We start from the raw sequence: 14,719 nt of genomic DNA, 5'->3' as shown, positions 1-14,719 counted from the left end.
AGCTCTGGGAACAATGTACAGCGTTCCTAGGGCCATTCTGGGTCCCACCCATTTCTGCCTAGTTCTGCTTTCAAGCCGGAGAAAACAGGAAAACTAGTGGGCCAGGGCCCAGGAGTCAGTTCTGCAGTCAGCTGAGGGGGCTGCACAGTACACTGTCAGCACTAAATCTACTACAGTCATTGTGATTGCTCTGGGCCTACAGAAAACTGCTGCTCCACTTTTGGCAGCGAGTAAACAGTCTGAGGTCCATGTCAGGTAAGATGAATGTCAAAATAACGTTGCACTGCCCCCTAACGGTGCAAATAGCAAACGCACTTTCAAGCTCCAATTCTGCCTTTCTGTGCAGGCCTGAAATGGTGCAGCCATATAATTATTTGCTTCCATATATGTCTATGTAATTGGCTTTGTGCAACTTATCGTACATTAATAATGTCTTTTGTGTTGACATGGCAATACCAACTTCATTTAACTGTTCTCTTGCTAAAAGACCTCCCGAAGTGACAGTCTTGTCCGTGAACTAGAACTCAACTGATATATCAGCCAGTCGATTTTATTGGCAGATGTTGGTCTGTCATTGATATTAAAAAAAAAAGTTTGTTTTTTTACATTTTATTTATAATGATTAAATTTCCAATTAGGTTTACCGTTTCAGCGCACTGATGTCAGTGTGGACAATAATATATATATAAAGAATATAAAGTATCACCTACATTGATTCATGCAATGAAAATTAAAATTGTTAAGATATTTGAAAGTGTGCATGTACAGAATGAAACACATGCCTGCATGTGCAATGTGCAAATATGGAAACAATGCCACAGACTTGTACACTATGCCACTAACAGGCTGATGTATTCTGTCAAGACTTTTATATACTTATCACTTTTTTTTTTTTCTTAGTAGAGTCTGACCAATTTTTTGGCTGGCCAACTTTAATCAGCCAATATTGGCCAATCATAGATACATCAGTATCATAGAATGTTTTTGACAGAACATGATGCAGAAAAAGATTGTTATTGTATTTTTATTTATATTAATCAAATTACCAGAGACACTCACCTTTTCAAAGCACTGATGTTTTTTTGGACACTAATGTTTATCTTTAAACTGTAAAATAACCTGATATATTATATGTCTTTGTCACAAGTGATTAATGACCACGTTTTGGTTGATATATTGATATCGGCCCAAAAATTCCAGTATCAGTCAGTCTCTATTTCTGTGCTACTACTGTAAGTTTTATAGATTTATGTAAGAGATCACCAAATCTTTCTCCTGCTCCTTCAGGACACATTTTCTACTTCTGTTCTTGCCAATAATACACCGTCTCCTTCTCACAGCATCAGTTTCATTAGTGCACATCACTACTTTGTCCCTCCGCTCTTTGACTTTTTAGATCTGGGTACCTACAGGTTAAATTTATTTTTCCATCTGCAAATAGTAACAAGAGACACAACGTTTACCATTCAGACAGTCAGACAAAGAGATCAAGCTGGTTCTGCCGAATCCTGAATGACAGTTGTGAGGCATCCCACAGAGAGTTTGGTTGTCACTGCTGAAGAATGTGAGAATGTGAGAATGTGACCTAACCAGACCCAGCATCAAAATTATCCTCTTTTTGTTTTTTTTTGTCCCTGAACAATTATGAGATGCCACTCGTCTCACAGAGGCCACAATAATAAGCAGAAAACTGGATTTCAAAACAGTATTTAGTGGAAAACACCAGTACGGTTCAACTTCATAACATTTAGAGTTCCTCGCTGAAGTGACAACTTTAACCAGACATTCTGACCTTTTTCTTTACTCAAGGATTATTTTAATAATATTAATCTATTGGTTATTCTGGACGTATTTGATGATGTGCCCTGCACACCCAAAAGCAGAGAGTAACACTGAACATGGGTTCAACCTGTGTTGGACCATTTAACCAAACTATAGTTATCCACATGCTACTTACTTTCCCTTTTTACAACCTCTACAAACTTCTCTCTGTCCTGTCCTCTGTGCTCCTGTAGTTCAGTCAAAACTTTGGAGATATTTTTGTCACATGACAAAAGCTTCCCAGTTGTGCTGATGAGAGCAGAATTTTGGTTGTTGTTGTAATTTAACAAAATCTGGATCGTACAAACAGTTTATTTTTTTGAAAAAACTTAAATGAGACGTGATTTTGCTGGATGTCAGTATTTTAAGTTTAGATTTGGTTAATTTTCCTGATAAAGGTGTTTGGTGAGCATGATTAGTTTGAGAACCATGGGAAATTTGAAAACCTGATAGCAATTTCTATTTTTACAGTTTCTGGCTATGATAAATGGTATAATTTTGCCAATTAAAGTTGAATCAAGTTAAATAGATTTAGCTTTGGCTACTTAAAATTGCAAAAACGTATAGATATCAAGACCTCAAATAAAACTTTTAGTCTATATTGAGATACTGTACAACAGCAGACAGGGCAAAATGAGGCCTTCTTCTCCGTATAAATGCAGCACGGACATTTGACCAAACACACACCCGAGAGAAAGCAAAAGAAAAATCTAAAAACTCTACTTTGCCACTTTCAGAATTCAGCAAAACAAACATTAATCCAACACGTTGTTCATTCCCACAGTACTTAGCTTACGGTTGCAGCAAAACCTAAACCGCAGCACGCAGTGGTACTCAACCTGGTTAACCCATGCAACGTACCTTAAGGCCATAGAGCAGGGGCTGGAACTGGAGAGACAGGAGGGCCACTAAAGATTCACTGCACAAAAATCTGAAACAAAACACAGAAATGGCAATGTAGAAAACTGACATGAAAATTGAGACACAAACCACCAATGTCATTCAACGTTGCCAAAGATAACCTATATTCTTTAAACCTAAACATTTAAGTAGATCCAATTACCTTCGACTGGTTCGGAAAACCTTAGCATGTTAACATTAGCATGAGGAGCTATGAGATATGAGACTGTATCTTTTAGTACTGCATCTTGGAGCTTTCTAAAAGTCTTGGATACGTTTTTGAGATTTGACTATACATTCAGTGATACTTTGCGTTGACCCAGAAAAACTTCCAGTACAACTATAGTGTTGTGAACGCAGAGTGCTGTTGGACGGTCCAGTGTTGGTCAGCCGACTGTTGGCTTCAGCCTAGTTTGCTCTGTATTGGGACAGGATTAAAACCTCTTCCTGAGCGGAGTAATAATCTGAAGATTACCCACTACATCCAAGAGGCAGCCAGTTACAGAAGCATTCAGAGCCTCCAAAACTCTACTTTCCTTCCAACCTTGTAGTGGCAAAAAAGGGCTCCTTTTATAGTCACGTAATCTCATAACTAATCATACATTCATTGGCCCTGGCTGACTCAGAGCAGAGTATAGCATGTTTCTAAGTACACATAATTGGTAAACAAAATTTAGAACTCAGGCTGACGTGAATACAGAGAAGTACAGAAGGCTAAAATTTTTAACATGATCAAACTGTAGTCAAAGAAAGGAAGGAAGAACAAGCCACAGTAGCCAGACAGAGAAGTTGAGGTGTGTGAAGAGAGCTTCCACTCTCAACCATGGTGAGAACAGATCAGCGGCAATAGCAAGTCAAAACAAAATAAAAACCTTCACAGCCCAAAAGTCACATCGCAGTGACATACTTTCACACATACCTTATCCCACCCACCACAGACACAGCTCAAACAAACTCTCAGGCACCATCGCTCGCTTCTCAAACTGACGAACCTGTGAATAATACATCTGACTTCCTGTTTCAACTCAGCGACTCCAAAAAACAAAAACATGCGACCACAGAAAAAGGCTAAGCCAAACCCTGCGCATGTCCTGAATGCTGTAGAAAAAAAGCTAAAAAAAAAAAATCAAGCCACAGACTGAGCTCTTGCTCTATATTTAAACCATCGAACATTTTCTCTGGCAGTGCGAAAACACCTCAACACAAGTCACTAATTCCTCTAACAAACAAGTGCATTTCCAGATCTATGTACATTCAAGGTGTTTAAACATTGGACATTTTGATGATCCTGCAACTTGTGAGAAGAGTTACAGGTCAGCTGAGCTCAACAGATCTGAGCAATGGTTAACTATACTTCATCTATTGATATAGCACAGCAATTTTCTGAGTCCAGCACACAGCAAGGATGCTGCAAACAGGAGGGTGACGGTCCATTCAGGAAATAGGAGATAAAACTGACAAAGACAAGCTTGCGTTTCCTCCTCCTTTCTGCCACATTTTAACTTCCAACAGCCTTAAACAGCTCTGTACAGGTTGCTTCAAGTGCAACATATAAAGGAATTAGTTGCACAAGCACTATCCGAATTTAGAACGCAAACTCAAGAATGTCTAATGTAATCTGTTTAGTTTCTTTAAAAAAAAAAATGGGAAAGCTCATAGTCACAAAGAGGCCGTGTACTACAGTAAAGTGGGAAAATGCTATATCTGGCTCCCTTCAACACTAAATGACAGGCCTCGCCTGTTGTAATCACTACCTCTTCCACAAAAGCATTACAGGCTTCTTCCGACTAAGAAGGGAAGTGCAGAAAAACGAACACTTTTTTGTACTTTTCAACGGATATTCCTTTTATCTTCATCTCGCTCTGAAGGACATATATAGCCAGAATATGAGGCACGGATGTACCGTCACTGGATCTAAACATGGCACATACACTGGCAACTCTGCTGAGGCCATCTTGAGGGCAAAGACGGGGTGGTTACTTTGGCAAAAGAAGACCCAAACATCAATTATGCTCCAAGCCCTATTTCCCAAAGCCAAGGATAATCTCCCTCAGCAGGGCTCAATTATAGGTTATTTCTAGCTAGACTCAGTCCTCATCGTGCACTACATTATGCCAAGTCTTCCAATGCAATCAATGAAAAGAATGCCGAACTCAAGAGTCGGTAATGTTGTGCGTGAATTCACATTGCACTTGGGAAGAAGAGGAGTCTTGAGGAAGTTAGCTTTGGGAAGGTCATAGATGGTGCTAATTTCCAAAACAATACACAACCATCATTCGTGACTTGTATATAAAGAAATACACATTACGAACCCACCCTATTCATTTTAATGTTTGTTAAATGACGCATTATGGAACAACATCACCACATTCAAACAGTGGGCCCTCCAAACTTTTAATGAGTCATGCATATTCTTATCTTCACTGTTTCACAGGAAGCCTTCGTTATAGCGTGTGATTTTCCCACAAACAGAATGAAAGTAAACAGCAATCCTGTTCAATGTTAGTGCTCTACATTGGGTTCAAGGCTCAATGTGGGACATTGTGACCACAAAGATGGTTGCTGGCATACATAATGGAGACAATATTGAACTGAATTGCAAGGTATTAAGCCATATTTTATGCGCAATTCCTCTGTGTATTATTTGTTCAGTTGTCTAGTTAATAATTTAGCCATGTGCAAACACACACAGACACATGGTCAACTGCAGTAATCGGGCCAATCAAATGACATCCGGTACTGTATGACATGGGCGTGTCACAGGTTTTGGAGAAGCTCTGTCAGGATTTTGTATCAGAGCTGCAAATATGGAACCAGGTGAACTGCTGAGAGGTCAGAGGGCATCGAAGCAGGTGTTTCAGGAAATCAGCTAGCCATGATATTTTATGAAGTTTAAAGCTCAATCTAAACCACAAGTCATTAGAAGGAAAGTATAGATCACTATATGTTACAAAAAGGAAAATAAGCTTTAGGGGGGAAAAAAGCTGCTGTCATGCAAACAACTAGTAATATGACACCAAAAAACAGTGTTGCAACTGAGCAGTGCTGCAGAGTTCAAACATCCACTAAGAGCTAGAAAAGCAATTTTTTTGGATCAATAGGATCGCTACGTGAAAAGATCAGAAACTGAGTTGTGATTTTTGTCGTTCATATTATTTTTGTAGTCTGAGTTAACAATAAATCCTTGGAGGGTGGGGGGGGGCAGTTTAGTGAGAGGCCGCCATGGGGGCGTTTTACAGAGCTTGGTTGTTCCCTCTCTGCGCACTTCAATGCCATTAATGTCTTACCAGATTAAAGCAAACACACTAATTCACTGGAATTATGCCCCAGATAATCACAGATAGATGTCTATCTGCAATCTGGGGGGATTCCCTCGAGTTGGTGCGTGTACAAGAGAATAGATGGCACATCTGTACTGCCATCAGAGGCTTATCCTGGCAGGGATGAGGAGGAGGAGGAGGAGGAGGAGATGGGGGGTGGGGGGAGGGGGGTCAGGCCAGTTGCAAAGACCAACAGTCTGCTAGGCCATTGTTAATACAGCCCTGCTAAGTCGTGTGTATAAAATGCTTAAACTACGTGGTGTCACTTCATTGCAAGTTCACACTAGCACCATCAAACTGCACATATCATACATCATCTAACTTTGACAACCAAATGTGCCCCCATCACTCCGAGCATCGTCTACCCATGTGGGCTTCACAGTGAACACAAACCGGCTTGTCTTCCATCTCCAGCCACACAGCAGACTGACCAGATCCCTCCTCTCTGTCTCTCTGTCTGTCTCTGTCTCTGTCCAGCTTTGGGTCTCCGACAAGAACACGAACAAACGCTTCATTGTCCGTCTGATGCAGTCTGAACAAGGGGGATGAAGTCCTCTGATTCAAAGCTGACAGCTCTCTCACTGTTACGGCGACGCATGTTAAGAGCCACCATGCGTGGACACGTTACAGTCTGGTCCCTCGAAAACACGCCAACATCATTTAAAAAAAAAAGAAAAGTGAACCTCTCACAGACGATACGACAGAAATAAGAGCTTTATTTAGCTGCTGAAAGAAAAAAACACTGGTTAAACTCGCGTGCGTAGGTATCGTGATCCCTGCAGGTAGACGTGGTGTTGTTGTCTGACACGAATACTGTTCTTCACCGAGACTAAAGTGTGATTAAAGAAGAAGAAGAGGACTTCTGGCACAACAAGCTTCCCGGTAGCCTCCAGTTAGCAACTAGCCTGGTGTTTATACTGATGAAAGCTGCTAATGGCTAGCTAGCAAAACAGCAACTTGCTTTAAGCCGACCAGCCCGGTTGTCAACTATAAAGTGAACATGCTCGTACCACAGCGATAAAAAAAAAAAAAAGATAATAAAATAAATAAAATAAAAAGTAATGACAACAGGTAACGTGGTCTGTGCTTTACGAGTTAACTCCTTTAGCATGCTACGGGTGGTCAGTGTTTGGTAGCACAGTTGGAAAGCTAACGGGAACCTCAACGACAAAGTTAATGACGGAACTTATATTATAAATATTATTATTAGATATCAAACATACTGACGTCGTTTTACTTCACTCGGCGTCAAAACTGACGTTACTCACAACTTCTGCTTCTTCTCCCTTTTTTTTTTTGTAGCTGAGCTAAGGTAGCTTAGCTTAGCAGACGTTCTCCTCATCCGCCGAGCAGGCTTCAACGTCCCGGCCCTCCTCCATCCGAAGGGTTTGCGTGGTGGTGATTTCTTTTTCTTTTTTCTTTTTCTTTTTTTATATCCTCGGTCCGTTTCAGCGTTGAGGGGAAAAAAAAAAAAAAAAAAAAAAAAAAAGGTCCACTGTCAGAACAGACGGTGGCCTGTTGGTCCCGCCTCCGTCCGCCGCGGGATTGGCTGTTTCACGGTGACGTCAAATGCAGCTTTCTATTTCTCGAAGCACGTGGCAATCCTGAGAAAACGACCTGTTGATTGGATGACGTGTTTTACGGGGGATGGGGGGGGGGGGGGGGGAGGGGGGGCGGTAACTCAAACGGTGTACACCGATATTTGCACGGAGGGGCGGGTACTGGGAGGATATGCAGTGTCAGGTAGTTCAGGATTATGTATAGAAAAAAAAAAAAGTTATTGAATTCTTGGCCACAATTCCCGATTTTTATTTTTTTTATTTTTTTTTTTACCCCCAATAAATACCGCCTGAAAGGATTTATTTAATAATATGATGATTGTTTGCTGGGATCCAGAACACGTCTCTGATCTGCTCATGCTACAGACTCTCAAAATTGGGACTATAGTTTTCTTTACTATTTCAAATATAAAAACAAAACATGAAATAGCTTTTTGCCTCTGTAGGCACCAAATCTTTAAAACTGTTGTACAGACCGAGAATCACTAAATAGTTGAACACACTGTTAAGTAGGCTCATTGTAAGCAATATTATTTTTTTGTAGGTATATTTATGTGTTTGTTAACAACTGTGCCAATTCATATGAAGCATTCACATCATATATCTATAAATGTGAGAATAGCTGCTTTGAACAATTAAACATCTGCTTATACAGTTTTAAAATGCTTATAAAATGAGCTATCGTCTACAAGAAAGCTTAGATTCACACGGCTGTTTGAAAAGACCATGAAATTTCCATTTCCGTGGGCGAAAAGTCAGAAATCATGGTGAATACATTCATTTTGAACATCTATTTAGAGGAAGTTGGGCTGCTTGTGTTGGACTCGACTGACACATCAGCTCCAGAGAACTCTCTCGAAGACAAGAAGGCTGAGAACTTCAATCCAGTTCTCACATCACTGTCCTGGTAAAAAGCCATGTCCTCAACCTCAGCCCGCCTGAAAGGATTTATTTAAGAATATGATGATTGTTTGCTGGGATCCAGAACATGTCTCTGATCTGCTCATGCTACAGACTCTCAAAATTGGGACTATCGTTTTCTTTACTATTTCAAATATAAAAACAAAACATGAAGTAGCTTTTTGCCTCTGTAGGCACCAAATCTTTAAATCTGTTGTACAGACCGTAGCTGATGTAACTCATTGTAGAGAAATTATCTATCCATCCCACATTAAAACATTTTATTTGGTGGACAATAGAAGATGACCATTACCACATGTGTATGGTACTTAATGAATTAGATGTGTTGAGCTATGGCTCTGTGATGTACACTTTTAGGGTTAATAAAACCCATTGTTGGAGTATTTGGATGATTAGACACCTTAAAGGGACAGTTATCTTCCAAGAGGACATTAAACTTCCTGGTTATAGAGAAGAAAGTACATCCTAAATCCTTTGTACAAAAAAAAAAAAAAAAAAAAAAAAAAAAAAAGGTTTAAGATTTATGTCCGAAATGGTGATGATATTTTTCTTTAGATGATATAGTCACATATGATGTATGGAATGATTGTAAAAATCTGCTCTGGCAGTAACACTGTAAGTGATACATACTTGTTTTTTTTATTATAGGCATTATTCTTTCCTATTGATAATTAAACCAAAAGACCTTAGTTGTACTCCCAAGATGGATTTTGTACTCCAGCACATAAAGTGGTGCTCATTCTAATAAAACTTGAAACACTATCCTTCCTATCCTATAACTGATGATAGTGGCTCCCCCTAGTGGAAATTTGATGAGATAGATACTTTATTAATCCCCAAGGGGAATTTTTTTTTAAATGTAACATAAAAAGATACTCCAGACAAATTAGTGTATCGTATGCAATGTTTATGGCATTTATATAATAGAAATGCTGAAAGTGATCGATCCATGCAGGCAGTCACTGCTTCAGTGTTTTCGATGAGGCTGAAAAATCAAAAGGGAAAACATGAGCAGTGCATTCAGGCTATTTTAACATGCGTGTCAATGTGCAGCAACACTCACAATTACTCGTGTAACAGACATTACATTTAACTGTGATTTCTTTATGATTAACTGTTTTACATGTTTGTAAGAAGTAGTTTTACACTAAATGTGTTTAAAATGACTTCAGACTTGTGCACACTATGTTTTCATAGCTCTGTCAACGTATGATCTATTTACCTGTGGCTTTAAACTTGTTCTGCAGGTGCTGCTTGAGCTTTTTTCTTACATTCTTCACACACATGGTGGCAGGATCTGTAGGGATAACATTCAGGTAAGTGACATGCAGCAGCAGGAGAAAATTCATCATCCAAAGAGTAGAAAAAAATGACGTATGGCATGCATGAGGGTGGTGTTTTTAATGCAGCATTTTAGTTTTATTTGATTAGAAGTGGTGCAGCACTAAGATATCTCACGGTTTCAATGGCTTGTGGTGTAAAACTGGTAGAAAATTAATTCAAGTTGAAATTAAACTAAGTTAAAGGAAGAACTGTTTGGCCATTTGTTGTTAAATATCAACATAAAGTAAGTTGTATAAAAAATGATAAGGTCAGTCTTCATAGAATCTGTGCACATTTGTATTTATAATATTTATATGATAATATTATAATATAAATTCAGCATTTTCCCCACCTGTGTCCCGGACCATGGGGACCTCCTTTAGACCAGGGTCCAAATCCAGGTCCATCCTGAAGGCCGAGCTCCTGGAACTTGCTTCGACAAGTTCTAACATAGGATGCTTTCCCCACTGCATAACCAAGGACACCCGCAACTGAAGCAAAGAAAAAAATCTCAGTCAACAACCAGTGATTTCATTGCTACTTCTAAACTGAAGTCAAATTTACTGAATGTTACAAACCTGCTAGTTTCGGAAAGGGACCAAATCGCTGCGATGATTTCCAAACACCTGCATGGGGTAAAAACAAACATTAATTTAAATGAAATGGGATAATTACAGCAGAAACGACTGCTCTACTTGTGTCATTATGATATTATGGAAGAATAGGGCTTTGAATGTCAGTGCTTTACCGTTGTAGACGAGACCCCCGGTGACGGCCATGCTGCCCAGAGAGAAGGGAAGAGCTACACATAGAAATAAAACACATGAGGGTCTGGAGCTGATCAAAGTCAGACAGTGATGGAGACTTATTGTAATACAATCAGGAGTAAGTTACTTCCTCTGCTCAACATTCTTTCTCCAAAATCAAAGGCAGGTAATTGACGAAAAAGATCCCATGATACAGGACAAAAGAAACATAACTATTCACTGTAAAACAAATAGATGAAAGGTGTTTTCAGTTGTGTTTTTTTTTGGCTGATTTAACACAGACTGTTATTTCCCCTGACAAGACAGTCACTTCCTGTCATGGATTAATCCTGTTCTGAATTTTGACCTGTGAAGTAGGCAAGACTAAATCTCGCCACTTAATTCGAGGAAGTGTATGGATACAGGAAGTAGCGATTGTTGCCTTTTCACGTTTACATAACTGCGTGATGAGAGAACACTGGGAGCAGCTGCATGGCGGTTCAAAGAGTGGAAGGAGTGGGACAAAGGCTAAAGATAGTGAAGTGTTGTCACATAAAACATGCATCATTTGCATTTAGTGGAATCTTAATCTGAGATGAACGGTATTTTTCTGTCATGCGCGCTATTTACATGAGCTTGTGAGAGACTTTCACTTTAGCTGTGGTGACTCTTTTCCTACAGTGCGGCTGTGCACAACTGATATATCCCCAAATCCCTTGTTAGTTTAGTTCCACTTGTTGGAGCAGGTCATTTTGTGATTGGTTTGTAGTTTTGGGTCCCTCCCAGTCAAGTTGAACTAAACCTGAAACAAGGTCTGATCAGTCAGACCTGGTTCTGACGTTTCACTGAATTCAAATCAAAAAAGGAAAAACAAGCACAGAAAAGGACAGAGCATAAATGCTTGAACCACAATCATGATGTGATATAGTGTCATTAATAATGCCCTTTTTAATGTGCCCACATATGGGAGTGTTTTTCAGGGCCCTACACTGAATTTCTCAGAGAACAATGTAAGCAACACACAGCATTTAGTGAATGAGGGCTTGATAGATGAGCCCAACCCCACCCCTGCCACTACAAATAATTTGCGCAATATAGAAGCCATGTCAGGTCGCTCACCTGCAGTCATTTACCAGATTTGTTGGCTTCCTGAGGTTGCTACAGTTACAAACTTTTGTGAGAAGTGTACAGGTGTCTGTTGGACTTTACCTCTGTACCAGAAGCTCTCCTCTTGGCACTCTTTCCAAACCTTTCTCACATCTTCTCTGTGAATGTGAGGACCAGTCAGTGGACACTGTAAGAGACACAAAGGACAGGTCATATCATATCTGGCCCACAGTTGCCCATGCAGTCCAGTAGAAATCCTTTGTTGCCCCCCTCTTACCTTCCTGCCCTCTTTGCCTGCAGCTGAACCAGGAGCAGCAGTCGTCTCCTCCGTCTTCACTGCTGCAGTTTGTCCACTTGTTTCAGAAGTCATCGTGCGGGAGGTTGGAGCTGTACTGGGCAGCTTTCTGAGTTGTGCTTACTACTTCCCCTCTCTTTAGTACCTCTGATCCAAGTAGCTCTACTGGCTCCGCCCCAGACTATTGATGTAACCACGCCCTCCTTGAAGCCCCGTCCATTTTGGGCTGCTTCAATATGAAACACACTAGGTATATAAAATGACTCTTAAGATATAGAATTGTGTCATAAACATAAATGTGTAGCCATTTGTAACACGAGGTGACACATTCTGGCCTGCAGAGTTACAGGTTAAGTTCACCTCTGTACACCAATCTGCACCTCTGAGAGCAACACACCTTTATTTATAGTAGTCATTGTTTCTTTAATCTCACGATATGGCAGAAACTAATGTGGGCAAGAGGTAACACATCAATCAATCTCTCCTTTAGTTGAAATGGTTTCATAATAACCTTCTAATTTTCTTTTTTTTTCTTATACAAATCATGTCACACACTGTACAACACACATGTCACCTAAGGTTTCCCTAAATGCTCATTCACATAGGCTGGCTTTAATCATCCTCAGTGAACACAAAGTTGATCCTATATTCCTTAAACCTGAAATAGTTATTGTACTACAAAAATATTCTCTCTTCTTCACATGCATCTAATGGTCCTGAAAAATTATCCTAAATGTTATAAACACTGATTCAGTATAATTTGCTTTATTCAGCAGAGAAATAAAACGTTAGCTCATAGGATGTACACACCCATAGCCAAAGGTTGGGGTCTGGGTTCTTTATTAGGGCATATCTACACCGTGATTAGACGTGGAACAAAAGAATGTTTCATTACCACTAATACAAATGCAGTAAAGGGAACACTTAAACAACACAATGTAACTCCAAGTCAATCACACTTCTGGGAAATCAACCTGTCCAGTTAGGAAGCAACGCTGATTGTGAATCAATTTCACCTGCTGTTGTGCAAATGGAACAAACAACAGGTGGAAATTAGAAGCAATTATCAAGACAACCCTATAAAGGAACGATTCTGCAGGTGGTGACCACAGACCATTTCTCTGTCTTCATCCTTTCTGGATGATTTTTGGTCACTTTTGCATTTTACCAGTGTCCTCACCACTAGAGGTAGCATGAGGTGTCTACAACCCACAGAAGCTGCTCAGGTAGTGCAGCTCATCCAGGATGACACATCAATGCACGCTGTGGCAAGAAGGTTTGCTGTGTCTGTCAGCACAGTGTCAAGAGCACGGAGGAGATACCGGGAGACAGGCCGGTCCACCAGGAGACGTGGAGGGGGCCGTAGGAGGACAACAACCCAGCAGCAGGCCCGCTATCTGCTCCTTTGTGCACGGAGGAACAGGAGGAGCGCTGCCAGAGCCCTACAAAATGACCTCCAGCGGGCCACTAATGTGCATGTTTCTTCTCAAACTGTCAGAAACAGACTCCATGAGGGTGGTACGAGGGCCCGACGTCCACAAGTGGGACCTGTGCTTACAGCCCAACACCGTGCAGGGCGATCGGCATTTGCCAGAGAACACCAAGATTGGCAGCTTCTCCATCGGCGTTCTGTGCTCTTCACGGATGAGAGCAGGTTCACACTGAGCAGACGTGACAGACGTGACGGAGTCTGGAGACGCCGTGGAGAACGTTCTGCTGCCTGCAACATCCTCCAGCAGGACCGGTTTGGCGGTGGGTCAGCGATGGTCTGGGGAGGCGTTTCTTTGGAGGGCCACACAGCCCTCCATGTGCTAGCCAGAGGTACCCTGACTGCCATTAGGTACCGGGATGAGATCCTCAGACCCATTGAAGACCAGATGCTGGTGCAGTGGGCCCTGGGTTCCTTCTGATGCAGGACAATGCTCGGCCTCATGTGACTGGAGTGTGTCAGCAGTTCCTGCATGATGAAGGCATCGATGCTACGGACCGGCCTGCCTGTTCCCCAGACCTGAATCCAATCCAGCACATCTGGGACATCGTGTCTCGTTCCGTCCACCGACACCACGTCCACCACAGACTGTCCAGGAGTGGACTGATGCTTTGATCCAGGTCTGGGAGGAGATCCCTCAGGAGAACATCCGTGGTCTCATCAGGAGCATGCCCAGGCGTTGTAGAGAGTGATACAGGCACGTGGAGGCCACACACACTACTGAGACTCATTTTGACTTGTCTTGAGGAATCTCCACAGAAGTTGGATCAGCCTGTGATCTGATTTTTCCACTTTTATTTTGAGTATGATTCTGAATCCAGACCTCCGTGGGATAATGATTTTGATTTCCATTGATCATTCTTGTTATTTTGTTCTCAACACATTCCACTAAGTAATGAATAAAGATTTTCAACTAGAATATTTAATTCATTAAGATCTAGGATGTGTTGTTTAAGTGTTCCCTTTTATTTTTGAGCAGTGTATATAGTGAAAGACAAATATTGTTAAAAGTACATTTCCCTCCGAAATAAATTGCAAGTATCAAATGTCAAATAAAGTACCTATACATTTTACAAAAGTAGAGTATAGACCTTTTTCAGATCAGACTTTTTGACTTTATTTTAGGGGAAGCACAGGTGTATTAATGATGGCTCCATTTCACAACTTCGCAGTTTAAATGTCTGCCGTGAAAATGACCTATTTGAGTAAACGCACTAATTTCCTACCACTGTAAACTC

At 40.8% G+C, this 14,719-nt stretch overlaps 1 protein-coding gene across 1 annotated transcript; it reads right to left on the bottom strand.

Annotated features, from left to right (window-relative positions):
- Positions 1-9,413: 9,413 nt before the first annotated feature.
- Positions 9,414-12,154, bottom strand: ociad2 (OCIA domain containing 2). Its single transcript, XM_069149952.1, has 7 exons — positions 11,975-12,154; positions 11,800-11,884; positions 10,593-10,646; positions 10,423-10,470; positions 10,197-10,335; positions 9,744-9,818; positions 9,414-9,506 (listed from the first exon to the last, which is right to left on the bottom strand). Exons 1-6 carry the CDS (start codon positions 12,065-12,067, stop codon positions 9,752-9,754), a joined length of 486 nt encoding a protein of 161 aa, XP_069006053.1. The 5' UTR covers positions 12,068-12,154; the 3' UTR covers positions 9,414-9,506; positions 9,744-9,751.
- Positions 12,155-14,719: the final 2,565 nt, after the last annotated feature.

The sequence above is a fragment of the Embiotoca jacksoni genome, unplaced genomic scaffold, assembly GCF_022577435.1.
Source record: "Embiotoca jacksoni isolate LCO1_2020_lvr unplaced genomic scaffold, fEmbJac1.0.p SCAF_16, whole genome shotgun sequence".
NCBI lineage: Eukaryota > Metazoa > Chordata > Actinopteri > Embiotocidae > Embiotoca > Embiotoca jacksoni.
This window is presented reverse-complemented; position numbering and strand designations above follow the sequence as displayed.